Source organism: Calypte anna, chromosome 3, assembly GCF_003957555.1.
Source record: "Calypte anna isolate BGI_N300 chromosome 3, bCalAnn1_v1.p, whole genome shotgun sequence".
Classification (NCBI taxonomy): Eukaryota; Metazoa; Chordata; class Aves; order Apodiformes; family Trochilidae; genus Calypte; species Calypte anna.
Window position 1 is genome coordinate 46,365,802 of NC_044246.1, and position 27,335 is coordinate 46,393,136.

A 27,335-nucleotide genomic window follows, 5' to 3' on the forward strand; every position below is an offset into this window, starting at 1 on the left:
GAATTGATTTGCAATCAGAATTCTTTTTTCCCTAACGTGTGGTTAAAATACCCAACTTATGTATGTTTTCACAAAGTTTTACTTTTGGGATTTTCCAGGTCTGACTTGTATGGTGAAAGGTTAACTTTTTGAAGGGATATAGTACATTTCATCTATTTTCAGATAATATTAGAAGAGAAACTAAGTGCCCCATTTATCTATATGTATTTGTATGTGTATGTATAGAACTCCTCTGGGAGATGTGTTGGTAGAATAACTCACTGAAGAAGTTGAAACATCAAAAGTCCTTGTGCAAAAAAGCACCTTTGAATGCTGATCTTTATTTAGCTAATGTGTAGGTCTGCAAATAAGACTTCAAAAACATGTGACAATTGAGGCATCATGATGTCTAGATCATCATCCATGCAGATCATCTGTTTCTCTCTAGGAAGCAAGTGGAAAAAGCTTTTTTTTCCTGTTTTTAAACTAAACTGAAGAAGTCTGATTCTTTGCACTGTTTTGTTCACTGCCTTCCACTTGCAAGTTTTCAGCCTTAAGTAATTGTGTACAGGGAAAAGTTTAGGATGAAAACTAAAGTCAAGCAGAGCACTGCAGTCTTAAATAAGTTAGCCAAAAGGCTTAGTAGGTACACTGCTCTTCAGTAATGTATATTTTCCTTAATAGCTGAGAATGTGCTTCCACACCTGCTCTGCTAATGAGCAGGCAAGGATTATTTCTTGTAGTTGATCTTTGGCAAGTTTGGTGAGTTCATGAAGAGCAACTGGTGCACTGGAGCTTTCTGCAAGCCTTGAAAAAGTTGGATGTTTTCTTTTTGTTTGTTTGTTTTCTTCATCTAACTATGGATGTAAATAACATTTAATGTCTTGTGTAAAACTAGTGCTCTCAAAGATCATTCCCATACACTTTTAAGAGCAGAAGTCCCACTTTTTAAGCTTCAGGTAGATTTTTCTTGAGAAGGTAGTCTGCTAGCCTCTTACATGTTCCTTTGTAAAATATCGTGTACAAGAACTATACAAATTGCATGGCATCAGTGTGCTTTATGCTGTGTTGTGCAACATTCATTGTCTTTAGCTCTGCTGTGCTTCTCGCCTCATTTTGGGGGGATGTGATAATTTTTATTGAGAGTTTAATTTCATTTTCAGAAAATGGTCAGTTGCTTCTTTATTAATATGTGCTAAGGAATTCTTCCTTGTTGAAGTTACTGTACAAACTCATTTGTTTTTACCACTAATGAAATTAATTTTTAAGTCTACATGGTAGATTGTGACTCAAAACCAAGTATTTTTCAGTCCTGTTCTGCTAGCAGTCTGTCTTTTGCAGATCTAGTGATAAGTTTTCATTCTGGGCATCAATAAAACTGACAGTGCTTTCATATATACACATTCTGCATGAATGTAGAACCTATGAACAGTGCTGGAGGTAGACAACAGTATGTTTGAAGGTAGGACAACTCCAGAAAAGCTGTAGAAGGGTCAGAGTATCAAAATCAACTGAGGAATTCAAAAAATGGTCAGTCTGTAAGCTTACATAGTACAGCTTATGCCATCCTTTTCAATCACTTGGTGTTTCTGTCAGGAGGTGTGTAGTGGACTTATTTGAGACTAGCAGTCATCATTTGATTCAAGAGTCTGAACAACTGTATTTCTTCTTCTTTTGTTTGGAGCTGTAATATAGACTAGGAAGCTCAATAATTGTTTTGCTTGGTTTAAGGATGGTCAGTACAGTAAATCCCTTGCTGTGTTGGCCAGTGTCTGGCTTCTTTCACAGTTAGGAATACACTGTTGCTAATTTATTTTTGAAATAGTTTGTTTTTTTGTTTCATAGAATGGATCAGGTTGGAAGGCACCTTAGAGATGATCTACTCTAACCTCTTTGTCATGGGCAGGAATGCTTCTCAACTTAGACAGGGTTGCTTAAAGCCTCATCTAACCTGGCCTTGAACGCCTCCAGCAAGGAGGCATCCATGATCTCTCTGGGCAATCTTTCACCACCCTCATTCTGAAGAATTTCTTCCTAAGTTCTAGCCTAAATCTGTTCTCCTTCAGTTTTAAAACACTTCCCTTTGTCCTGCTGATGGATGTTTTTATGAAAAGTCCTTCTTCAGCCTTCCTGTAGGTTCCCTTCAGCTATGGGAAAACAGCTATGAGGTTCCCCAGAGTCTTCTCTTCTTAAAGCTGAAAAAGCCCAGCTCCCTCACCCTCTCCTTGTAGCAGAGGTGCCTCAGCCCCCAGATCATCTTTGTGGCCCTCCTCTGAACAGATTTATGTCCTTCTTATGGTGGTGACACCAGAACTGGATGCATTAGTCAAGGTGGGGTCTCACAAGACCTCTACAAGAGTAGAGAGGAAGAATCATCTCTCTTGATCTGCTGGCCATGCTCCTCTTGGTGCATCCTAGGATACAGTTGGCCTTCTGAGCTGTGTGAGTGCTCTGCTGGCTCATGTTGAGCTTCTTGACAATCAGCACCACCAAGTCCTTCTCTTCAGGGGTTCTCTCAAGCCACTCTGTATTCAGCTTGGTGCCTGGGATTGGTCCAACTCAGATGCAGGACCTTACACTTGGACTAGTTGGACCTCATGCAGTTGACACTGGCCCATTTCTCGAGCCTGCTAAGGTCGCTCTGGATGGCATCCTTTCCCTCAGGTGGATCCGCTGCACCACACAGCTTGGTGTTGTTGGCAAACTTGCTGAGGGTGCAGTCAGTGCCATTGTCTATGTCCCTGACAAAGATGTTAAACAGCACTGGGCCTAGAGCAGACCCCTGAGGAACTAAATTTCTCTGAGTTACTTTTTTTCTTAATATTTTGAAATGAAATATTTTATCACAAAGCATTTCAAAGCATAAGTCTTGATGCTTCATCTGCTGATGTAATATTTAAAGAAGGTACAGTCTGATCAAATTGATCAGATTTGAGGTAAATTTTCATCGCTAACTTGAAAACTCACCAAATCTTAACAGTGCCAGTTTGAATCTTTCCAACACAAGTTGGCTTTATACACTGTGTTCAGCCATAGTTTCAGACATTGGTGCAAGTGCACTTGCTGATAATGTGACTTGCAAAATACTTTTTTATATCAAAAGGACATCTGTAAGTATGTTTTCTGATCGGGGGGCTGCTTGACGTGAAACATGACTGCAGGTTTGGAGATACTTTTACAGACAGTAGACGTTGCCTTTATCCTTCTCTTATTTCTTTCTATCTGCTTGCTTTCAGAAAAAAAGTCTAATTATGGGCTAGTCAATAGATTACTGAATAAACCATGCGTTTCAATGAATTGTTAAATTTAGTTTATTTAGTGTGACAAAGTTTGAGTCTATGTTTGAAAATTGAGAGGGAATACAACTTTGCTGCTTGCATTTCTCAATATTTTATTTTCATTTTTTTCATGTGGGTTGCTTGTGTCTATGTTCATGAAAATAAATAATGCTTGGGAGCTAAAATGCTCAAGAAGCTGCTCTTAGGCTTTCAGTGAAAACTTCCTGAAGCTCCATTTCATATAATGACCCATTGCCCACTTACCTGTCTTATCTCCTTACTTAAGCAGGCTCAAATATACTTCCTAAGAAGTAAATTAATCATATTATCTTCTCACAGATTTTGTCCCTAAAACCTGGAGCATAGTCATCAGGTGATTTTGTTATAAATCTATTGGTAACCTGTTGCTTCTTACTGACTGTGGTGGCTCAGTCATGGGCTCTTGTCTCTTTTTTTCTGGTTGTGTGGAAAAAGTTGCTGTTATTTTCTGTAGCTGATTCACAGTGTGCCAAGTAGTACAGCTGAACTAATTTGCAGGGTTGTCTCCTGAAAATAGAATACTTCCTGGAATACATGGTTTAATTTTTTGCATTCCTTGATACTTTTAATTGAGACTAATGGAAAACTTCTTTAGTTTTGGAACCTTGTTCATGCAATTAGATCTTTGGTCTACCTAACAAATTGATAAACTTTAACTTCTATGTTTTCACATTAAAGTGATATTTTTTGAAAAAGTTTAGAGCTGGAGTATTTAAAGAAAAAGCATTCAAGAGCAGAGTCATTCAAGTAGTGATATATTATTTTTGAAGTTACTTGCAGTCTTTCCCTTGAATAACATGTAAAGTACTCTATTTTAAGTAGAAGGTAAGGAGTTCTTCATCAGAACAGTAGTTTCTGCATTGACAGTGTCAACCATAGATCTAAAATTTACCTTGGGGTAATTAGCGATATGCTAGGAATTTCTGGGTTTATGCAGTGCTTGCCCAATTCTGCATAGATTCTTTGAGTAACTTGTAGTGACCATTGTCAAAATATTATGATAAGCAGACTGACTTTGCATCTAGTATATGTTTCAGTGATGACAAGCGGACTTGATTGAATGGAAATAGTACTTAACTTTCCCTTCTCTGGAGAGAGGGGGGACTGCAATATCCTTGTATGCAAAAATCATGTTGTGATTGCGAAACCATAACAGAACATCAGGCAGTACAGTGCAAAGATGCCATAGATCATAGACACCTTCCATCTGACAGGGCTGACACTAAACCAGAGCTGATAAACACTGCTGGACACAGACTCACCCATGCTGCTGCCTCCCTCACTCAGGCTTCCATGGAAATTCAACATCCTGGACATAACACCATCCTTAATCAGGCTTTGTGTGTTCCTGCTGTGCAGTGCTGGCATCAGTGAGCCCTTCCAGAAGCTGAGAGGTTGAAAATGACAATGCTGAGACTCCTGGTGGCTCATCTTGGGCCAGCAAAACCAGTGTGATGTGGAGATTGGCCCATTTTTTTATTCCTTTCACAGCCATATCACCCAAAAGCTGATCTTAGATCTGCACCATGTTCAATCAAAACTGCTATACCTGCATTGCACATTCTGCTCTCTGAATTTTTGATGGTAGTCATACTTTTCTGTATCCATGCTGCTCCACATCGCCTGTGGTACTGCTGCTTCTGTGACTGTCATAACCCACCCTGAACTGGGTATTTCACATTCCCATCTAGTCCAAATCAAATTTCTCCTGCTAGATAGTACTGCATGGATTCAGGGTTTGTGCACTTTGAGCTGTGGTTAATGTGTGGGAACTGCGTGGGTTCATGGGACGTAATAACGGAGACTTTGTCTGAAATTGGTAGTGCTGCTCCTGGACCTTAACTGGCTAATGAAACAGCACAGTTACTTTGATTTAGAGTATCATTCATCTGAGTAGTTCTGGATAGAACTAAATCCTGTGTTCTGTGGAAATTATCAGCTGATCATTGAGATTTGACTGCATTTAAAATAATTTTGTATGGAACTGTTCTTCTTGGAAGCAGTTGCTGTGGCAGGTGAAAAGCATAAGATGGTCTTAATGTGAATAACTGTTGGCTTAGGTAGACAAATACGGCCATTCTAAAGGGGGCATTTTAACCCAAAGCAATTGTTACCTAGCATTCTGAAAACCTTCAGACAGCATTACTTTTGAAAGATGACAGTTCTTAAATTTCATGCAGTTTTTTGGAGTCAACTTCTGTTTTGCTCTGGGCTCCATTAGAGTATTATAGGAAAAGGAAAATGGACGTTTGCTGGAGAAGGTGAAGGAGATAGAATGGGAAGGGGAATGTAGAGATTTAAAAAGAGAGAACTCGATGACGTTTGCAGGGAAACAGGGCTATAAAGGTAGCAATTACCTACAACCAGCTGATTTGCCTTGTTCTGGTGAAGCTGTATCTTACAGATACTGTCCATCTGATGAACATGCCAAGGCTTGTGCTACTGCCAATTGTGTAGCTATGCTATGTGTTGGAATACTGAATTAAAACTATTCGAGCCCTTCTGATCTCCTGGTTGCTATAAGGAGTTATGGTGGTGCTGAAGAACTCTCAAATTACTGATTTTGGGAATAGTTGGGTGACCAGCTGTAATGGCTTTTTCCTTATTCTTTTGAGTAGCTTCTGTAGTTTGATTCATAAGAACACAGTATAGTTTAGACTTGCAAACTATAGTCAGATTTATTGAAATTGCATTTATGTTCAAAAGTTTGTCTGAGATACATTAGTAACTTGATGACTTTTTCTAAGCAAATGAGACTTTGAAAGGGTTACTAGTTCCTGTCTCTAAGATGTTTTGTTGTCTCTGATATTTGCTATAAAAAAGCCTATATGCTTTGTTTGTAATCAGAAGCTTGTAAGAAAGAAAGAAATTTACCAAGTCGGAATATTTATAGATACCGTAATTTCAGAGTTTGATTCAGACTTAAATCAGTTCTGGTGAGGTAGAGGATGTAAGGTATTGATAGATATCCATAGCAGTGTGCTTTAGTGATATGATAAGGGTGAAGGGAGTTGACAACTTGGTATCATAAAACAGGATAAAGGCACTCAGAAGCACCTCAACTCTATGGTTATAGAACCCTTGTTACTACAGTATTTTGTGTTACAGATCTGATTTTTTCCTATGTTAACCTGGCATTTGAACAGTCTTTCTAATATAGAAGAAAAATAACTTTTTTTTGGTCATAGTACATTCTAAAATAGTATTGCAGTGTTCTTTGGATATCTGTATGTAGACAGTATTGTGGGACATTTCTGGTTTATGTAGACAGAGGAGTGGAAAGAATACCTTTTTTCCTCACTAGGAAGTTGTAGGAAAGCCTGGACATTTCAACTACAAACACTGAACTTCAAGTTGACACAGACCTTTTAGATACTTTTCAAAGATGGCTTTGTAAAAGTTTGGAAGAATTCTGGTGAATAAATCTTAGGCAATCATGAATATAATAAAAAAAAGGAGGAATACTAATAGAGGGAAGTGGAAAATGAATGGGAGATGCTAAGCTCTGTGGCTATCACCTTATTTTCTGTTGATCATAAACAAAAAACCCCCAACCTTCTACAAATACCAAACCACCTGAATGCATATGTGTATAAAAGATTAATGTGCTAGTTCTCTGTTTGAACAATGGTATTATACGTAAGATTATGTATATGTTTCTTTCAGGATTAGTGTTATTGTCCCTAATACATTTTTGTTTAGTGTAGGCCTCTTGTTTCCTCTGTTTAGCCTGCATCAGGGAACAATTTATGACAATAATGTCCATTTTGAAAGTGATCTACTCTTTCCCATGAGAAGCTGACACCAGATGAGGCTTGGGGAAGGAGGGGGGAGGGAACAGCCAGAATCTCTATGCAGCTGTACCTCGTTAGAGTTTTGAATATGTAGACATTACAGTTAAGTATATTAAAGATTTTTCTTCTGTTTACATTCTACTGTCTTGTGTTTCTGAAAGTAGATGAAGTATACTTAAAAAATATATTATTTTTCCTTGCCATTTGATTTTGTACTTATTTTAATAAGTGACTTTCGGATATAAGATATTCCTCTCAAGTCTAGCATGGCAGTTGTCCTTGAGGTCTAATTACAGTCTGTTCCTTTAGCTCTGAAGTTATTGCTCAAAATGCTTTGTTTGTTCATAGTTGAAATTATACTGTCCCTTTCTTTGCCGTCCATTTATATTTTTCACATCTTCTGTAATTTTTTTTGTTTAGTAGTTTTATGAATAAGTTTTTTGTCTTAGTTTGAAAAACTCTTGTTTCTTGTAGTGTAGTACACTTTTAACAAATCATTCTATTGTGGAAGATTAAGCAAATCACTGAGATTTTCATTGAAAGCTGGCAAAGTAGAATGAGAAACAGAGGAAACACGGAGAGATTCTTTTTCTTAAATGTTTTCAGTTTTTACTTTGACCGTTGTGTTTTGGCTTCTCATCAGCTATTTGACTACATAATTTCATTTTAAGAATGGTTTGTGTTTTTTTTTTAAAGAGCATCTGAAGACTTAAACAGTGTAGTATGTTGGAAGAAGTCAAGCAGTTAATAATTATTATTTTGGGTCAGTTAAGCACCTCAGTTCTTTCTTATATGTGTTGCTGTGACCAAGAGATCTCTAAGCAATCTTGTAAAGATTCAGTAAAATGAGACATTGCAAGTGTGCAGAGAGACCCCATTTCCTACATCATCTTTGTAGAATATATTTAGCTGGAATTTACCTACATACCAGTCTGTCATCTTTCTGCTGGTTAGTTCTGTCCTAGATGGATCTGTTCAAGGCCTTCATCATTCTGTTTTTTCCATACTCCAATAATAGTAACTGCATCTTCAGCTTCCTTGCCCATAGATGAACAGTATTAGGGTGAAGTTACTCCAGGTGGGGTAATTAACCTTTACAGTCACTACAAAGGTGTTTACTTCTCTCAGCCTCATACTACTTAAGCTTTCCTTCCCAGCCTCTCCTGCTTACATAGCTGCCACCCTGATTATTCAGGGCCTTACAAAGCCAACAAAGAAGTGGGTGGGTTTTGTTTAGAATGGGTAAAATGGATTTGTTTAGTTCTCAATCTGGTTTTCTGGGTTCCTGCAAGAGCTCTAGTGGTTGCTGAAGTGGTTGAAATGCATGGCTAAGGATGCTGTTAGTTGTGTGGACTTGAATTGGGTTATGTTGATTTTGAAATGGGAGCTAGTGCAGGGCAAAGGTGTTTGTATGTGTGTAAAGTAAGAGGGGAAGGGACTGGAAGGCGAGAAGGTCTAAGAGGCTTTAACTGAGAAGAAAAATTTGCTAGAGAAAATTTAAGGCAGGAGAAGAAAGTTGAGCACAGTGTGCAGGAGTAAATTAAGGAATGACATTTCCAGTTTGTAAGAGCCTGGAAAAAGAAGCAGCCACTGGAGACAGGAGGTAAAGGAGCTGAGGCTTGGAGTGGAGTGTTACTGTTGAGAGAGATACTAATAAATCATGGCATGACTGCCTGTAAAGCTCTGGAGCAGGTATCAATTTTTATTGATGAGAGCACACAAGTTGCCACTTTGATGTGCTTCCCATGCTCTCAGAGCACACAAGTAGGGCTTAGTGCATCCTGTGGGAATCACTGCCATAGGTATGAAAGTAGGGGAAAGTCTTATCTACCAAATCAATTTGCAAGAAGGCCTTTGTCACAGTGAAGTTTTTTGAAAGAAATTGGACACAATTTTTCTGCCAAGTTTGAAACACAAAGTGTGGAAGACTGGGGAGACAGCAGACCAGGGAGGATCTTAGGCATGCGGCATGCTTGAATACAGGAGAGAATAAAAGGATGAATTTATTTACAAGTTGGATGAGTGTTTTAACTACTTGCCCACTCAAGATGGAAGTAAAATAGTTTGAAGGGAGAGACATCACCTGTTGGCCATGAGATCATATGTAGCAAGAAAGACCTTACAGAACTGACTAAAATCAACAAATGCACAGGAATGATAATGGCTGCAGTTTCTGCTATTATTTTTCTGCTTGTACTTGTTTCAATTAAGAAAAATATTAGAAAAGCTTCATAACCAGGGATTGATGTATTTCAAGCTGCACGTCTGTAAAGAGAGGTGCTGTAAATTGAGTATTCACAAAGTTGATATTCAGAGTACGCCAGGAGCTCAAAAGTCTAAGATTTAAATGTGGATGTTTTCATAAATTGAGGACATAAATTGGCTGAGCTGCAAAATATTGTTTCTGCACAGACTGAAAGAGAGCTTCAATTTTGGTGCAGTAGGAGAAGCCCTCCCAGATGTGTCTCTGCCTCTCTTAGCAGTGGCAAAGACTTAGATCACCTTAAATTCAGTGGAAACCTGCAGCCTCCATATGGTTGCTTCTGCTTTGAGCTTCCTGAGTATTTTCAGGAACAAGAACAATACTGTTTCTCTCTACACCAAACCAAAAGGAAATTATATATGTAGCCGCTATGTAATTAGCAATCATTAGTAAATAAGACCAGTTGAAATTTGAAGGAATTAATCTTAATGAAATAACGCTTGTAAAAATTGGAAAAGGAAGGTTTTATGAATCATTTATGCTGGGCGAGTCTTTTGAGATAATATCTATAGTAAAGGATCTGTCTTTTGTGGTCAAGTTGACCTAAACTGTTTTCCAGAGTTGTTGGATTCTTCAGCACTGTGTTTTGGCCTTAAGAGAATCCAAGTTTCATGGTAATTTGAGGTGTTTAAAATAAAAGGAGTCTCGAGTGATACTGGTCTTTTAATCTGCTTGTCAATTTTTTACTTTGTCCAGTGTTATGAAGGGATCTTTAAAGCCTTCTAGGAGTGAGACAGAAAAGTGATTTTAAAAATTTAATGGTATCCTAGTGAGGGACTACTTGTCTGTTTTCAATTTGTGTGCGTGCATATATATGAATGTGCTTATGTAATATTGCTTTAAAGAAGTATTTGTTTTGTGTCATTATTCTCTGAAGTGGTTCTTCTCAACCTTACTTTTGCATCTGTGCCAGTGGCCTTTCATTAGCTTTATTTTTGGGGAACCTGTATTGATAAATAGTGAAGACCTCTCAAAACTGAAGCTGGAAGAAGTTGAGGTAGGGATTCTGAAGAGATCGCTTCTGTTAGAGAACTTATTCCACAAAGCTGGATGCAGAAAAATAATGTGTGAAGTAGATGTTTAAGCATATAATACTTGAAATTTCATGTGAAAGATGGAAATGCGTAGTAATTTTTGTTATAAATGAAATGATGAACTTAAGGATCTGAAAAGGAATTGCTGATTTCCTCAGTTTGCATAGCAACAGGATAATTTTGAAAGTGTATGGAATTTAGGACTAGGAAGTGAGAATTGTGCATTGATAGCTGCAGAAATGTTTGTGGCCAATAGACAGAATCCCATGCCTTAGTATATAGAGAATTGTTTGCTGCAGAAGTGGAGATGTAGAGTGATGGATGGCTTATTAGAGTGTATGAGCAATTTTTAGATGGAAATGGGAGATTTGATGATATTTCATTTGAAATAGTTGGGTTTTAAATTTAGTACTTAACTGTTCTGGTTTCCAGCTGTAATAAGTGTGGCAAATGTTTATCATTTTGCCAATTAGTGAGTCATTTATGGTTAAATGTCAGTATAGATGTCTATATTTGAAAGTAATAATCAACAACTTAGCTAGTTTGAAATAGCTTTAAAAATATACTCTGCATTGTTCTTGATAGTTTTGTTGTGGTGGGTATTTTTATTTATTTATTTATTTATTTGGCCCAATATTTAACTGATCAGGAAAAGAAGGACCTCAGGGTCATCTCAAAATGCAAATTTCCAAAATCTGAGAAAGTACCCTCAAAAAAACCCCCAAACTGGTTAATGAATAAAATTGTTGAAGGAAGTTCATATTTGAAAGTGCACATCCATCAGCAGTAATTCCCAGTGAAACTTAGGGAGAGTATTTCTTAAGAAGAAGATTAGAAGAGGCTGTTCTCAATCACTGATTTTCACAGCAGTATTCAAGAATACCGTGTGATTTCTGTTTTCAGCTTAGTTCTACCTTACCTCTGTTTAGTGAAGCTATAATTTTGTAGATTTGGTTGAAAGCTACCATTTCTGCTCCGAAGATGTATTTACAGATGTATTTATTTATTTTTCATGCTATCAAAGATAATCTCTAATATAAATAGAGCAATTGCACGGGGTTTGTTTCCTTAAATCAATGTGTTTTTATTTTCTTCAGTATCAGACATTGAAGGTGCTGATGGGTTGCAGCTCAGAAAGGAACATGCCCTCAAGATATTTGCTTACATCAATTCCTGGACACAAAGGTAACTTTGGAATGAGTTTGAGTGTTGATGATATTAAATCTCAGCAGTAGGTTTCCCTTCTTAAAAAACACAGTAGAGTGACTTTGAATGTGTAGCTAAGTGATACTTGGAGAGTGAAGGATATTTTACTACTTGTAAAAATAAACATTACCTGATGCATTTTGGGCAATGCATGTTTTGAATGATTGACATTCTGGTTGGTGTGATAATTGTGTAGCAGTATATAGCTGTATTGCAGTGACAAATAATGTATGTTGCTGCTTTATAGTGTAATTTTCTGACCTTCTTCTGTGGAAGCATGGTACAGTAAAAAAGAATTAAGAAAGATCACTCTAAATTGTACCATCATGTTAAAATTTTCTCATTGCCCTGAGTCAAGATGATTGTAGCTCATAGCTACTAAACTGATAACTGAAATCCTTTGCATATGGTTGTCCTAAACTACATTATTCTCTTTAATCTATTATTTAAATTTCTGTTGATGGTGATTTTTTAAAGTAGTTATATGACCAGTTCTGCTTACCTCACAGCTACTTACTTTTTTTCAGCATAGGGAACTATATGGATATTAATTTTTATAAAGAATCTACAGTAAGTATATTGGGACTTTAATGTTCAGACATGGCCACAATAACAAACTGAATCATAAGAAATACTAGGAAAAGCATAGATACATATTGGAAAACATTCTGGTATTTAGAAGACTCCAAAAGAAAAAAAAGAAAAGTCACTTTTTGGATACCTGCAAAAGCAGAATCCTCTTGTTCCTCATTCTTCCCTAAGAAGACACTGAAAGCAAATTCATTATCTTCTGCAATGTGGTAGTAGACACAGAAAAGGAGTTTTAAATAAAAATAAAGAGCAGCAACAGTAACCAGAATCCTGATCTCTCTTCATAGATTCTAGATCCCAAGTTATCTGAGAACAGTTGCAACTAGACATTTTTCAGGTTGTCATTGTTCAGAGTTTTGTTCTGTTGAACAGATACATCGTGACAAATCCAACCTTCAACTTGATGAAAAAGTAAAGACTGGATATTAATTCTTCATTTTCTTCTGGTTTCCTTTAACCTTTCATATATATGGTTATGTAAAACAGAAAAGTATAGAGAACAGTCCTGTACATATTATAAGGAGAGTCTAGCAAAGAGGTGACAAGGAGTTTTACTTTACGTTTTAATTCCTTGTTCTGTTTCTACTCTGCCAAATGGACTTAGGGGAGTTCTGCATTTTGTTTTGTGCTTGAGGCCTTCCTTAAGAACTGCTTTTGTTATCTGTAGTTTAAATCTCTGTTTTCCTTCAGAAGATAAGGTGGCCACTTAGCCTAAAGAATACTTTTTTCTTCCATCTCTCTGTAGTACTTCTGTTTCAACTTTCTTCTGGAAGTTATGTTCAACGAACTCGTATTTGTAGCACACTGACATTTTCATAGATCTGTAATTTTTGGTGCATCTCTTCTTCCTGTGAACACATTGTGATACAAGAAGACTTAGAGGTTTTGCACATAGCTCTATATTTGGAGAAAAAAATGGCTTTGCCCAATAAAGGATTCTCCAATATTGGCTGGCATTCAAATACAGATATATGAGAAGTATTCACCAGACTTCTTGTTCATTATTATTTGTTATAGCCAAGTAGATACACATGGTGGACCTATTGCACAATTTTCTCCAAGAAGAAATACTTGAGGATACACTAGGCTTTGCCTGCAATTAGTTGTCATGTCAGATGTTGTTGTCATCTGTTAATATGAAAATACATTTATAAATCACAAAATTTGCTTTTAAAATGGAAGAAGACAGTCCACTTAAACAATATGAAAAGGATTTTTCTTCTTGGGTAGATGGAACTAAAGATTTTAGATGTTCCCATCACTGTATCTGTGCTGGAATTGGAGAACACTGAATGCTGTCTTTGTCTAACCCATGGAAAAAATAACTTGTGTTCAGAATGTTATGCTTTAAGAGCTGTAGCTCAAGAGCATGTTTGCATTCTCTCAAGAGAGGCAGCACCCCACTACCTGTCATAGTTTTGAGATCTGTCTTTTTTTTTTTTTCTTGCAAATGGTAATAAATTACATCCAGTTTCTAGATTAAATGTTGTGCTTTGCTGAAGAATTTTTAAATCACTTTTTATTGTTGACTTCTTGCCCTATCTTTTGCCTGCTAATTTTGTTCAGAAATTATACATGTGATGTTTTTATTTTTTTAGTCTCTGACACCTCTGTGGACTGGAGTCCATTGTTCCTCGTGTAACAGTTGAAAGGTTTCTACTGCTAGACGGCTGCCAGTTCACGTAGCAGTTACATTATCCTTGTCCTTAACTACAGCTACGTTGCAGCTTTCTGACTTCATTATTTGATTTTTCTTATTGTATTGATAAAGGGACAGTGTATAGATTCCCACCTTGTTCTTTTCAATTTACAGTGTATTGGTAGGTACTCAGAGGAGTAGTCTTTGAGCCTACGTAGTAAACTCGATACTGCTTTTTCCCATATGGGTAAAGGTTACCAGTGTGTGTGCAGTTTCTATCCAAATGCAGATAAAGAAAGTGAGCTTAAATACTCAGTTAAAAATAGAATTATTTTGCAGCCCTGTTGATTAAAACCTTACAAGTATTCTTACACAGTTGACAAGCACGTCAGGTGTTTTATTGCAGTAAATATTAATAGAGAAAACCAGATGATGAAACAAATTCAGGAATGTACTGAAGAACGCTGCTTCCTGAGTAGTATGGTGGCCTTGCAGCTAAGATTTCTTTTGTATGTTTTACTGATAGTGGCAGTTGTTAAATGGTAACAGCAACTTCACAGTTTTGGTGAAGGAATGGGAAGTTCCCAAGGTTTAATGAAGGCTTTACAACTCCTACTTGCTGCTGGGTAGAGTCTGTTTCATTTGGATTTCCTTGTCCTTTACGGTTCTGTCAAATATGTTGTTGTTTAAAATGTTTTAATGTGAAGAGTCCTTTTGATCGGTTACCTGTTCTGATTTTAGATACTTCAGGAATTTTTGTTTGTTTTTTTTTCTATTTTCCTACAGGCAATGTCTGTGCTGTTTCAAGGAATATAAACATTTGGAGATCTTTAACCAAGTAGTATGTGCGCTTATTAACTTAGTGATTGCCCAAGTTCAAGTTCTGCGGGACCAGCTCTGTAAACATTGCACTATTAATATAGAATCAACATGGCAAGATCACAGTAATCATGCTGATGAGCCACTGAATGTAGAGAGAGAGTCTCATGAAGAAGAAAATGGAGAACGGCAAAAATCTATAGAGAAAAAATTAGATTCTGCAAGAACTTGTATCCTGACAGAGGATGAGTCTGCAAAGAACACTGATACTTTTAGCTTATGGAGCACTGATGAGAAGGAAAAGTTGTTGCTGTGTGTGGCAAAAATCTTTCAGATTCAGTTTCCTCTGTACACTGCTTATAAGCATAATACTCATCCCACAATAGAGGTATATATTATCTATATATTTGTTTCATGAAAGGTTGTTTGTTTTCATTAATGACTATGTGTGTTCAGTGATAGTTGCTTTCACTCAGGATGGGCAAATTCAGCTCTCCTGTTGACTTCAGTACAGCTTTTCAGAGAAAAGCTGTATAATAACACATACTCTTACACTTTGTTTAAATTATGCTTAATTGTTATAGGTAATATATTGATAAGTGTTGGATGGAACTGTACACTGAATTATTGTACTGTTTAAATAACAGGAAGGCAAAAAGGGGACTATAGTGAAGCCTTTCTTCCAGAAGGTAACCCATTACTAGTTTACTAATTTCTTGTCATTACAATCTGTGGTTCTAGAGGCAAAGCTTCATAAACTAAATTTTCTGTGCAAGACCAAACTTACTTATTAGAACTGCTGTTTAATTGACTGAAAAAACCAAGCTCTATACAAGTTCTTTGTTCTGTGATGCTGTTTTTTCTCTGTGATACTTGTTATGGTTACCATTTGCATTTTCCATCTTTTCTTTGAAAAAACCAAAACCAACCAACCAACCAAAACAAACAAACAAAAAACCTAAAATCCTGCATTGTTCTGTTCACAGCTCCTGAAATACATAAGGTGGTTTTAGCATTTCCTGGTTTCAATAATATAGTTCTTGGAAAGGGAGGGTTTTAGTCCAACTTGTGGTAGTCTAATAAACTGGCAAACAATTCTTTTATAATATTTGAACACAAATAAAATTTGTTTAGCTATATGAATAAAGCATCTATCCAACAAACTTTTCAGTAAGTCAAAGAGGAAAATTAAACTACAGTTTTGGGAGTTCTGTTGGAGCTTCGAGTGGTTAAGTCACTTTTTAAACTCAAGTCCAAAATGAGAAGACATCAAGTCATATATAATTTTTGGTTGTGTATGCTAGGTTGATTACAAGATATAATCTTTGTTTGAATGAGTCTGACAGATCTAGTTAACATCTGTAACATAGGTTTTGGATTTTGGTTTCCTGTCTTACTCCTAAACATCTGGGCAAAAGTTAACAGAAGTAGTTTCACAAATAAAAGTGTATAGAAAAATGAGGCAAAATTAGGCATTGTGGATTTCAGGTTTCCCATCATTGAGTTTTGTCTACCTTTTAAACTTTCACCATCCATAGATAAATTTGTAGTTTAGCCTGCACAAGAAGGAACTGAGTTAAAAAAAAAAAAATCAATGACTACTTGAATGATTTATCTTTTGTACAAAAGTGGGACAGCTACTGAAACTAGCACATAGGAATATGCAATGAACAATTCTGGAACAACTTTTGCACATATAAGCACACTTCTTTTAAATGACAATTTCGTGTAATTTTTGTTTTCCTCTTTCAATTTAATTTACAAATGCTGAAAAAAAAAGAAAATTTCAAAGTACCTGGTGGATTGTTTGGGGTTTTTTTCTCACTTGATGTGCAGCCATAAAGTGATTTGGAGACACAGGCTGTACTATAACTGGCTATCACTCTAGACATACTACCAAGCATGTTGTTTGTTGATATTTTGAATTATTGAATACTCTGATTAGCTATCCTAAAATACAGTTTTAAGGGAAGCTGATAAATGAAAGCCTTTTTTTTTTTTTTTTTTTGCTAGACTTCTTGTATTTCCAGGTGTGTATTACAGAGGTATGCTAGCCTGCCATATTTGTTCTGTACTGTTTTTGGGGAGGATATTTTTTTGTTTGCATTTAAAAGGTCTCAGCATCAATAATTTTTCTCAAACTGAGATCTTCTATATTGTTTGAGATCAGGCTTGGACTCAGTCCTCAGAGGATCACAATTCCTGTTTTAAGTGTATTGTCTATGTAAGATAAGCAGGTTTCTGAATAGACCAAATCTGCTAAGAATCTTCTGGGAGAAGGCAGTGTAGCTCACCCTCCAAGCATTTCTTTTGCCCTTAAAAAATGGAAGTTTTCTGCTGCAAAAGAGACTCCGTTCTCCAGTATTAGGGACTTCAGAAATCCCTTTTTCCAGATTCTTGAGATGAACTTCCACAACTTCATGTCCAGTAATGTTTTGCTTTCTCTATAAGTGACCAATTAGGCTGTAATTTACAAAATTTCCAATGTAAGGCTTTCACACGTTAGCTTCTGGTAACAATTGGCAGTCAATATTACCATTTAGCCTTTGCTCTGTCTATACCTCCAAGTTATTAAAGACAGCAGACTAAAGATAAATCTTGAACTCCTTGAATCCTTGTATCAGGTGCTTGCCGAAGCCATTTTACATTTGACCATCTAGTGAAGAACAAAATTGTTTGTGTGGAAGTAGGAGGGTTTCCCTAGTTCATGAAGTTGGATGAAAGTGAACAGCAAAGCAATATTTATTGCTTGTCAAAAGAGTGTCAGCCTGGATATGGTCCTGTAGATTCTCTCCTTACCTGGTAAAGGCTAAGAATTGCTTTTGTTCTGTACAACATTTCTGAAGTGAGAGAGTGAAGACCATGGAAGCCTGATTAGTAATCAGAAGGGCTGTGTACTCTTAACAGCAGAAGCTACCTTGGATGCATGGCTCTGCAGGGCATAGAATTGACACAGAAGTATGATATATCTGAGGATAGTGATGTTATGTCATGTGGGAATAAGTAAAGCGTGTTGACAAGTATATAGTCTTGGCCTTGTCAAATGAATGTAGGTTTGTAGAGACAGAATGTTTGTCTTGATCTTCTCCTAAGCTAATGGAAAGCGTAAGAAAAAATGCCTCATACTAAGTTTGGATTTCTAAACCAGCACAATTAATTGCAACCAGTTAGAGGTCAAACAACTTTGGGACATAAATCCTGAAAAAAACCCACATCTGTGACAATAACACCTGGAAAACACTATTTGCTTCTGTTGAAATCTACCAATACAGCCAGAACAAGAGAAGCCCTTCTGTCTATTTTTCATCCTAAACAAAATTAATGCAAAATATGTTTATAAATATACTTTAGACTTTGGCTGGTTGTTGGGGTTTTTTTGGGAGATGTTCATACTTTAGCATTAGTTGTTTGGTTTTGTTTTGTTGGGGTTTTTTAATTATTTTTGGATGTGTGCGATGTCTTCTAAGAGATCTTGCAGACAGAGTAGTTCAAGTCTGGAAGCCCTGTATTTTCATACTTAGTCTGCAGCAAGTCTAATATCAAGAATGGACACTTCAAAGGGGAAAAAGAAAAACTAAGGAACTCTTACAGTCCTCTAGAGAAAGAAGCAACCATGTCAAGTGCAGTCGTGAACTTGGCACTGTCTCAATGAACAATGAATCTAAAGGGAGTTACCCAACCATGTAGCAGTTCCTGACAGGATGAAATGAAAGAGCGAAAACTCAGTCGTTAGGTGTCTGTAGTTGTAATCCCTTAATCCTAACATTTACTTGAAAAGGAGACGTATTCAGAGAAGATACCTTTAATGAAGTGCCCTCCACCAAGATTGTGTCCATGTTAGACCTCAGCTAGAACACTTAATCTGATATGATAGTGCTTTTAAATGCCATATTAGAGTCCTATGTATAATTCACTTGTTTCCTTCTAGTCTTGATCTTAAGGAATTCTCAGTCTCTATTCTCTTACACATCTGCAGGAACAGAAGTCACATTCTAGATTCAGTGTCTCAACTGCAACACTTTTAATAACCTTTCCAGAATCTCACAGCAGACCTCCACAAGTTTTTTATGTCTTTATTTCAAGAACTATAGATTGCTTGACCAAAAGTCTCTTTTTATTTAAGTAAACAAATGAAATTTCTCACAGTATTTCTGCATTTTTCATGAGCAGAGCACTGAACACCTTTTCTTGCTACTAGAAAACATACCACCTACTGGCTTCAAAGCTGGTTTAAAAATAACTGTTAAGAGTATCATGAGTTTGGGCATGACTTAGAGTTCAGCAAAAGGAAAAATAAAATAGATGCTTAAATATAATATGAGCATATTGAATAATTCAAAATGTTTGTATCACACTTAATCCCTCCAGAATTGCTTGCCTCCAGCATCCTCTGGTACAGTTTTAAGAAGCCTACTCCTACACAGATATTTCAAATAAATTCAGGAAGCTTCATCTAAAAGCTTAACTTTATGTTAAACTTACATTTGATTTGTAAATATGAGAACTGGGTGTTTGGCATGAAGGGATGGGAAGGAGAAGAATGTGTGCTGTAACTACCTGCAAGTATCCATGGCAATAGTGTGGTTTTACAGTCAGGTTTTATGGTATCTTTAGTGCACTTTTGCCCCCAGCCATATGTACCTTACACATAATATGGGTAATAACCCGAATAAATAAAATTCATGCTTTATACTGCCCAACACGTGGGTGTTTTGAGCATTAAAAAGAAAAGCTGTTTTTTACAAACTCTCTTCAGTTTGTTGCTTCCAGAAAAGAGGTTTCTTGTTGCAGCAAATAGCTAACAGATTGATAGGGTGGTATAGTTCCTTCCTCCTCTTTTGTTAGTATAATCCTGTAGAGAGTATTAGACACTCATTTTATATGATGTGTTATATGTAAAAGAATATAGTAGTTGAAATTACAGAATTTTAATATTCTTATTGGAGTGAATAATTTGACAGTTTAGCTGCTGAAGTCATCTTGCATTTCATCTAAACTCATACATTTCCGTGCACAAATTGCATTCTGAAGCACCTAGGTTGGTTTGTTCTGTAGATCTCAGGCTCGTGTGTAGCCAGTGGGACAGACTATCCCCATTGCCATATTCCTGTTGAAAAAAAAAGAAAAAGGGGATCTGAAGGAGGAAGGGATTGAAGAACGACCTGTTCATCCGGCCATTGAGAGCCACTGCTGAGATGTTATCCCAAGTGTATGTTTGTGTACTTACGAACGCTTATTGATAAAGATAAACTAATGACCTGGTAGAGTATGGTATGCAATGTAAACGTGGAGCAAAGCTTGAGCTACTGTCTTCTTCTGAATCAAGGTTTTTTGTTTTTTTTTTTGGTAGTTGACTATGCCTATGAAGGGTGCTTTTTTGTACTATAAATGTATTTTTATTGCTTCAGTTAATTTTAGTGTTTTTTCTCTTTTTACACAGGATATTTCTGCTCAAGAAAGCAATATATTAGGGGCGTTCTGTGATATGAATGTAAGTTGTCCATTTTTAAAGAGGTGCGCATTTCCAAGAAACTTGAAATAGCCATCTTTGTACCCTTGTATACATTTGTGTTATAGTGCTGTAGTTTTTTAATTTCCTTTGTGTCTGAATGGATCTAGTATTCATTGTTTAAATTTTATTATTTTTTATATTTCTAGGATGTAGAAGTACCATTGCACTTGCTTCGTTACGTTTGTCTTTTTTGTGGAAAAAATGGCCTTTCCCTCATGAAGGATTGTTTTGAATATGGAACCCCTGAGACACTGCCATTTCTTATAGCACATGCATTTATCACTGTGGTATCTAATGTAAGTATTAGTTTTAAATTGTTTAACGTTAAACTCAGAAGGTAGAAGGACTGAAGTCTGGAAGAATTCTGCAGGACAGGGGAGGGAGAAAAACATTATAGGATTTTCCTTGTTAGAAATAGAGGTTTACTGGTACAGTGAGCATTTGATTATCCAAACCCCGTACATCTGTAATCACACAAGCAGTTTTGCAAGTTGGTATTTAGGTAGCAAGATTGTAACAGCGTAGAAGAAAACTTGCTAGAACACTCTTAGTAGTCATAACTGTTCCTGCAATTGTGCCATGGAAGTGTTTCAAGCTTCTTCAGTCTCTATTAACTTTTTACCTATTTCCTATGAGGCACAAAGGAAAAGCCTATGCAGTTCTTTTTTTCTCAGTTTCCTGTCATTTTATATCAGTGCACACATTTGCAGCATAGAGGTAACAAGCTGTATTTTCATTTAGAGTACATATCCTTCATAATCTCTCCACTTTGAAATAATGATGATTTTTGACTAGTAGAATTACAGATTTATTTTAGCGGAGAATCAAAGAAAATTTGTGGTAGAAAGAAAGCTTAAGGGTAATGTGAGAACATGAAGTTGTGACGTGTCTTGTGCCTGTTATGTATGAATAAGAAGGAAAACAATAGCTTGTTAGGATTTGTAGAAAGTGTGTTTAACATGATTTTGACACTGATTGTAATTTTAAATATTTAAAATCAGATCCTTCACTCCACACTTCTTCCCTTCTTCCTTGTTGCTGTTACTATCCATCTAGGCTGATGTTCTAAGGAAGTATTGGAATACATTTGCATAGAGGAAGCCAGTGACTGAAATAAAGTTGGTGTTCTGTGTCACTCATTCCTGATCCTTTTAATGTAATGGTTCTCGTAAGCCTGCTCAAGAGGACTGTGGCAGAACCTCTGTATGTTAAATTGTGGAGATAGTTCTCTTCTGATCCTTTCCATCTGATCTGATCAGCTTTCTAGTGATAATCTGATGAGTTCTTCAGCTGTTGTTGGTGCAGACTGCAGTCTTCATCAAACCATCTGCTGAAAGTGTATGGTCTTGTAGATTATTCTCACTTAGAAGTAAATTTTGGTCATAGAGTCAAGCACTTTTGCTTATCTGATTTTTGTTTTACTTTTTGTGAGAATGGGTAAAACCTCTCTGAGCTCCCGATAACACCAGCATTTTTTTCAGCATTTTGACTGCAGATCCTCTTTCCTAGACATCCCATACCAGTATATGTTTGTAAACTGCATCTGCCTTTCTCCTTTGTCCTTTTTTTGCAGTCCTTATTTTTCTTCACTTAAGTTTTCTTTATTCTTACTGATGTGCCTTAACTCAAAATACTTCTCCACAAAGTGTCTCAGATAATTACTTACCAACTTTGCATTTGTCTTTTGTTCTAATAGGTCATGTGTTTGGCTGCCTCCTGCAGCTATTTTAGATGAATGCTATGGTTAAACATTCCAGATAAAATGAAATTTAACCCACACCAATAGAAATACTGTTTCTTCATCCTTTTCCAGCATTGTATCTTTTACCATTCAACTAGAATCTTTCTTTTGAACTCTATCTGGCTTTGCTGGCAAAACTGTGTTAGATGAAAACATTTTTAAAAATATTTTTTCTCTAGATTTTATCTTCCAGTTCGCTACAGAAAATAGAAAAAAAGTTTTATCTGTAATGTGCTTTATTCACATAACTTAGTTAAATATAAACACCTTAGTGTTTCTCATTGCAAAATGATACACTAAACTCCAGTAAGTCAAGAAGCATTCACAAAATTGGGTTTTTTTGTGAACAAAATATTGGTGATCTCAATAAGAACTATTTTGACTTGGTTTTATCCCAGTGCAATGGACCTTATGGCATTTTTAGATAATGTGAGATTTATGCGTGGTCCTGTCAATAACACTTGGTGAACAGCTCTGCAGTGTCAACTGTTCAGTATTTCTCAATGTGTAAAGTGTCTAATAACTCTTAAATACCTGTTCACAGTCATACCAACTTTTGATAATGGTGCTTAACTGGCCATTATTGGAAAGACTTTTAGAAATGCTCATGTTGGAATTTATTTTAAAGCCTGTGACGTCGAAGAATTGTTTAGCTACTATGTTAAATGTTTCAAAAATATTTTTAGGAAGGTTGTAGTTTGGATGAGCCAATCAATTTCTCGTTATAAAGCCTGGTTTAGTAGAAAGCTCCAGGAAGCAGGTGAAGCTGGAAGAGGGAAGCAGAAGTCAAAGAAATAATTAGCTAACAACCAGTAACATTCAGCTTGTAGTAGATGGGGCTGTGATATGATGTGGATAACATCTGTGCTCTTTATTCCAGAAAGGAAGGGGAATATCTCAATAAATGCTTTCTACAGGTCCATGTAAGAGAAGACTTACCACAAATTAGTAAAGCCTGTGGGAAACTGAGCTGCTTGTCTGTGTGTCCCGTTTATACAGAGGACATTGAAAGTATTGAAAAGATGATTCCTTGCTTTCTTTCTCTTCAGCTAATCTTATTTACTTAAATGTCTTTGTCAGACAAGCTTATGTTTGTAATAGTTAAGCTAGCAAATGAAATACAAAGCAATTTACTTCACACAGGGAGTTGACACTCTTGTTTTTTTCCAGCCCATGGCTCTGCTGAGTGCTTTCTTAGTAACCTGCACAGTGGTAGAACTTGTCTGTTCCTTCTTAAGATACTTCTTTTCTGTCTTTTTTTCGATACTTGCTTCCTTCTTCCTTCCCAAGTTTCATATTCCTGGATATTTGCTCAGTTTAACTACCTGAGGTTGTGCTGATCTCTTTAGAAAGCTAACAGATGCAGAATATAGCTTGTTCTGTGGAGGTTTAAACCTTGTTGCAAAATCATGTCATTACTTCTTTCTGAATCGTTTCAGTTTTGTACAAGTTATGTAGGAATACTTGCCCTCTCAGTGGGTAAATAATGCTGATAGTTTCAAAAAGGTTAATTTATTTTTATGGTAGAAGCTTCAAAACTTAAATAAGAAGTAAAAACTCTTTGAGATGCACTGCCTTTTAGAAATGCGTTACCTATGACAAAAAGCAAATAACAAATCTCTGAAGCTTGAGAATAGAACAGATGCAGTAAGTGCTTTATCTTAAAACCAGGTGGAAACAAAAATAAGCATGATAAAAGTTGTGGATATTTAATATAATTTTACAGATGTTATTTTATGTAATTTGTTTTAAACAATTTGGTATATTTATATCTGAGCTCATGTTAAAAAAATAAGTTTTCATCTAAAGCCTTTGAATTCTGAAGATGAAGGCTTTTATGTGTTGGGGGTATAAAAATTAATGAAATTACTTTAGAAGTTTGGATTTGTGAAGAGTGAACAATAAATAACAGCTACAAAAACAAAAAATTCTTTTATTTAACAAAGAAATATATTTCCTTCTTTATTTCATATTTGCATAAGCAAAAGAGCACATGGTTGTGCTAAAAAACAAATTGCATAAATAAAATTGTCTCTGTCATCATTTCAAGTCCTTGTCAGGATGTTATTTAATTCCTTTTACTACAGCCGGTATATTCCAGCTACACTTTCTGTCTTTGGGATGTTTGCTTTTTTTGCCTTCAGAGCCTGACAGTAGGATCAGAAGCCTATTACAGCTGTGGTCTTTTTTTTTTTTTTTTCTTCCAGTGTGAAGATTTGGTTGGTTTGTTTTGCAAAGTAGGTTTATACTGTTATTGTGTAATGTTAGGTGCATTGTAAAAGGTTAAATATGAAAACATTTTTTTTTAACTCGAAGTTATTTGACTAATTCTAGAAATGTTTAAACTAAATACCGGTGATTCAGATTTACTACAGCCTAATGTTTTTCTCTCCTGTCAAGGAGAATTTACATTTTCTGCATAGAGAATTTCCAGAATCCTGGTGAGACTTTAGTCCTTAGCCAGAATTTATTGCATCAATTGCAAAGATAAAACATTCTTTTAAGAACAAACATGGTGATGTGAATCGACATGACAGCTCTTAGTGACTGATGGTGTTAGCTATGCACAAGATTTGTGTGCGCACCTAATTAAAATTATGTGAGTAGTAGTAACAGCTACTAATGTTTCATCTAAACTAGATCCCTTACCTGGCATGTAGTTTTATTTCTGTAACAGGTTTAACAGGCTCAGCATTCCTTTTTAAAATGCAGATGGCAGTTCTAACTTTGCCTGCGTAAGTAGTTTGGTTGGTCCTCTTTTCCTCACAGCAGTGTTAAATAGCTGTTTCAGATTTTTTTTTCTCTGCATACATTTTCTTATGTGTAGTTTTGCACAGGTGGTAGAGGAAGAATGGTAAATATGGAAATGAAAATATGGTAGTAAAAAACTTTTCTTAATCACTGGTTATAAAACATAATTTTATTTTATAGGATATATAAGCCTTTATAAGAAAAACAACAATACAAGTAAAATAATTGTACTTTATTCAGGAAATATTTGCAAGGAACAGAAAGAATGCTGTAATTTTATTGTAGACTTCAAAAGAAGCCAGAAAAAGAAACCCCCCAAAGCTGAGTAACAGTTTTTTGTACTGAAGAAACTACAGAATATTTGGAAATGAGACATCTGAGCAGTACGATACTATTGATACAAGGTTTATATTCTTAAATTGACTGGAAGAAAAGGTGCAAACCCTGTTTATAAGTCGCGTAAACATTGTTCAGATAACAGCTTTGAAAATTAGAACATTAAGAACTTGAAAGAACTGAAGTTGAATCAAAAACAACAAAGCCTTTTTCAAAGTGGGGTTGCATGCGCAATCAGCAGTATTTAATTTTTACCACTGTCATTAAATGTTGTTTGTTAATTTTTTAAATCTATTTATGTTTTTGCATTACAGATCAGAATATGGCTACACATCCCTGCTGTCATGCAGCATATTATACCCTTTAGGACTTACGTTATCAGGTAAATGTTTCATTTAAGAATTTTTATTGTGGGGCTTTTTTGACAGCACCTATTGTGTGTGGTTTTGCGTGTGTGTTTTTGCGTGTGTTTTCGGTGTGTTTTTGCGTGTGTTTTCGCGTGTTTTTTGTGTGTGCGTTTCTTTGCGTGTGGTTTTTGCATGTGCGTTTCTTTGCGTGTGCATTTCTTTGCGTCTGTTTTTTGCGTGTTTTTGCATGTTTTTTGGCATGTGTATTTTTTGTGTGTTTTTTTACGTGTGTTTTTTGGCGTGTGTATTTTTTGTGTGGTTTTTTACGTGTTTTTTGGCGTGTATTTTTTGTGTGTTTCTTTACGTGTTTTTTTACGCGTGTGTTTTTTGCATGTGGTTTTTTACGTGTTTTTTGCGTGTGTTTTTTACGTATTTTTTTGCTTGTGTTCCTTTGCGTGTGTTTTTTACACGTCTGTTTTTTTTTGCGTGTTTTTTTGCGTGTTATTTTGCATGTTTTTCACATGTGTTTATTTACGTGTGGTTTTTTACGTGTGTTTTGTGTGGTTTTTTACGTGTTTGTTGCGAGTGGTTTTTTGCGTGTTTTTTCACGTTTGTTTTTTCACGTGTTTTTTTGCGTGTGTTTTACGTGGGGTTTTTTGCGTGGGTTTTTTTGCTTGTGTTTTTTCGCGTGTTTTTGCGCATGGCTTTTGCGTGTGTTTTTTGCGTGTTCTTTGCGTGTGTTTTTTCACGCGTGTTTTTGCGTGGTTTTTATGTTGTTTCACATGTGGTTTTTTGAGTATTTTTTCACTTGTGTTTTTTTACATGTTTTTTCACGTGGTTTTTTCCGTGTTTTTACGTGTGTTTTTCTGTATGTTTTTTACGTGTTTTTTACCTGTTTTTGGCATGTGTTTTTTCGCGCGTGTTTTTTCGCGCGTTTTTTTCGCGTGTTTTTTTGCATTTGTTTTATTGCGTGGTTTTTGCGTGTGGTTTTTTGCGTGTGGTTTTTTGCGTGTTTTTTACGTGTGTTTTTTCACGTGTGTTTTTCATGTGTGGTTTTTTATGTGTGTTTTTTTCGTGTGTTTTTTGTGGAGTTTTTTACGTGTTTTTTGCGTGTGTTCCTTTGCATGTGTTTTTTTGCGTTTGGTTTTTTGCGTGTGTTTTTTACATGTGTTTTTTTTACGTGTGTTCTTTTACGTGTTTTTTAACGTGTGTTTTTACGCACGTTTTTTGCGCGTTTTGCGTGTGTGTTTTTGGCGTGTTTTTTACGCGTTTTTTGCGCGTGTTTTTTTGCGTGTGTTTTTTGGCGTGGTTTTTTATGTGTATTTTTTGGTGTGGTTTTTACGTTTTTTATGTGTGTTTTTTGCGTGTTTTTTTGCGTGTGTTCCTTTGCGTGTGTGTTCTTTTGTGTGTGTGGTTTTTTGCGTGTGTGTGGTTTTTTGCGTGTGTGGCTTTTTGACAGGTATACGGCTGTTACATGAGTGACAAATAACATGGAGACAAATAAGGAATGATAATTCACAGTTTTTCAAAAACAAGAAATGAACAAGTTTCAGACTTAAGAGAAATTAGATTGTTTTCATGTGAATTTAATTGTCAAACTTATTTGCATAGGTCAATGAGAGCTAAAAGTATAAATAGAAAGAGTGAAATTAATTCATAGATAGGTTCATCCATTTTCTTTTTACATGTGGGATAAATTTTTCATCTGCTTCTGAAGGGACTATTTTGTACTAAATAGAGCTTTTGTCTTGCTTCAGTGTCACTGTTCTTACATAAGGCAATACAGCAGATTTACAATTAGTTAGTGTAAGGAAGAGTTATGTTAACTGTCAGTGCTAGCTAGCTGTTTTTGTTAATAATAATGTTACACTTTTAAAAACATAAAGTGGGCGTTTACTGATGCTCTTACTCCACTTCATCTTTCCACATTAAAAGTGAGGCTTGTCGTGTGCTGTAAGTTTCTATAGTTTTAATCCCAGGAGTAAAGATACGATCATGTTTGATTT

At 36.0% G+C, this 27,335-nt stretch overlaps 1 protein-coding gene across 2 annotated transcripts in view; it reads left to right on the top strand.

Annotated features, from left to right (window-relative positions):
- USP34 (ubiquitin specific peptidase 34) overlaps positions 1 to 27,335 on the top strand; it is a 124,871-nt gene that overhangs the window by 7,685 nt on the left and 89,851 nt on the right. For both annotated transcript variants that reach the window (XM_030446954.1, XM_030446955.1), the window contains exons 2-6: positions 11,485 to 11,572; positions 14,610 to 15,030; positions 20,083 to 20,133; positions 20,301 to 20,450; positions 25,297 to 25,364. In XM_030446954.1, coding sequence (XP_030302814.1) covers positions 11,485 to 11,572; positions 14,610 to 15,030; positions 20,083 to 20,133; positions 20,301 to 20,450; positions 25,297 to 25,364 — 778 coding nt within the window. The remainder of the gene's footprint in view (positions 1 to 11,484; positions 11,573 to 14,609; positions 15,031 to 20,082; positions 20,134 to 20,300; positions 20,451 to 25,296; positions 25,365 to 27,335) is intronic.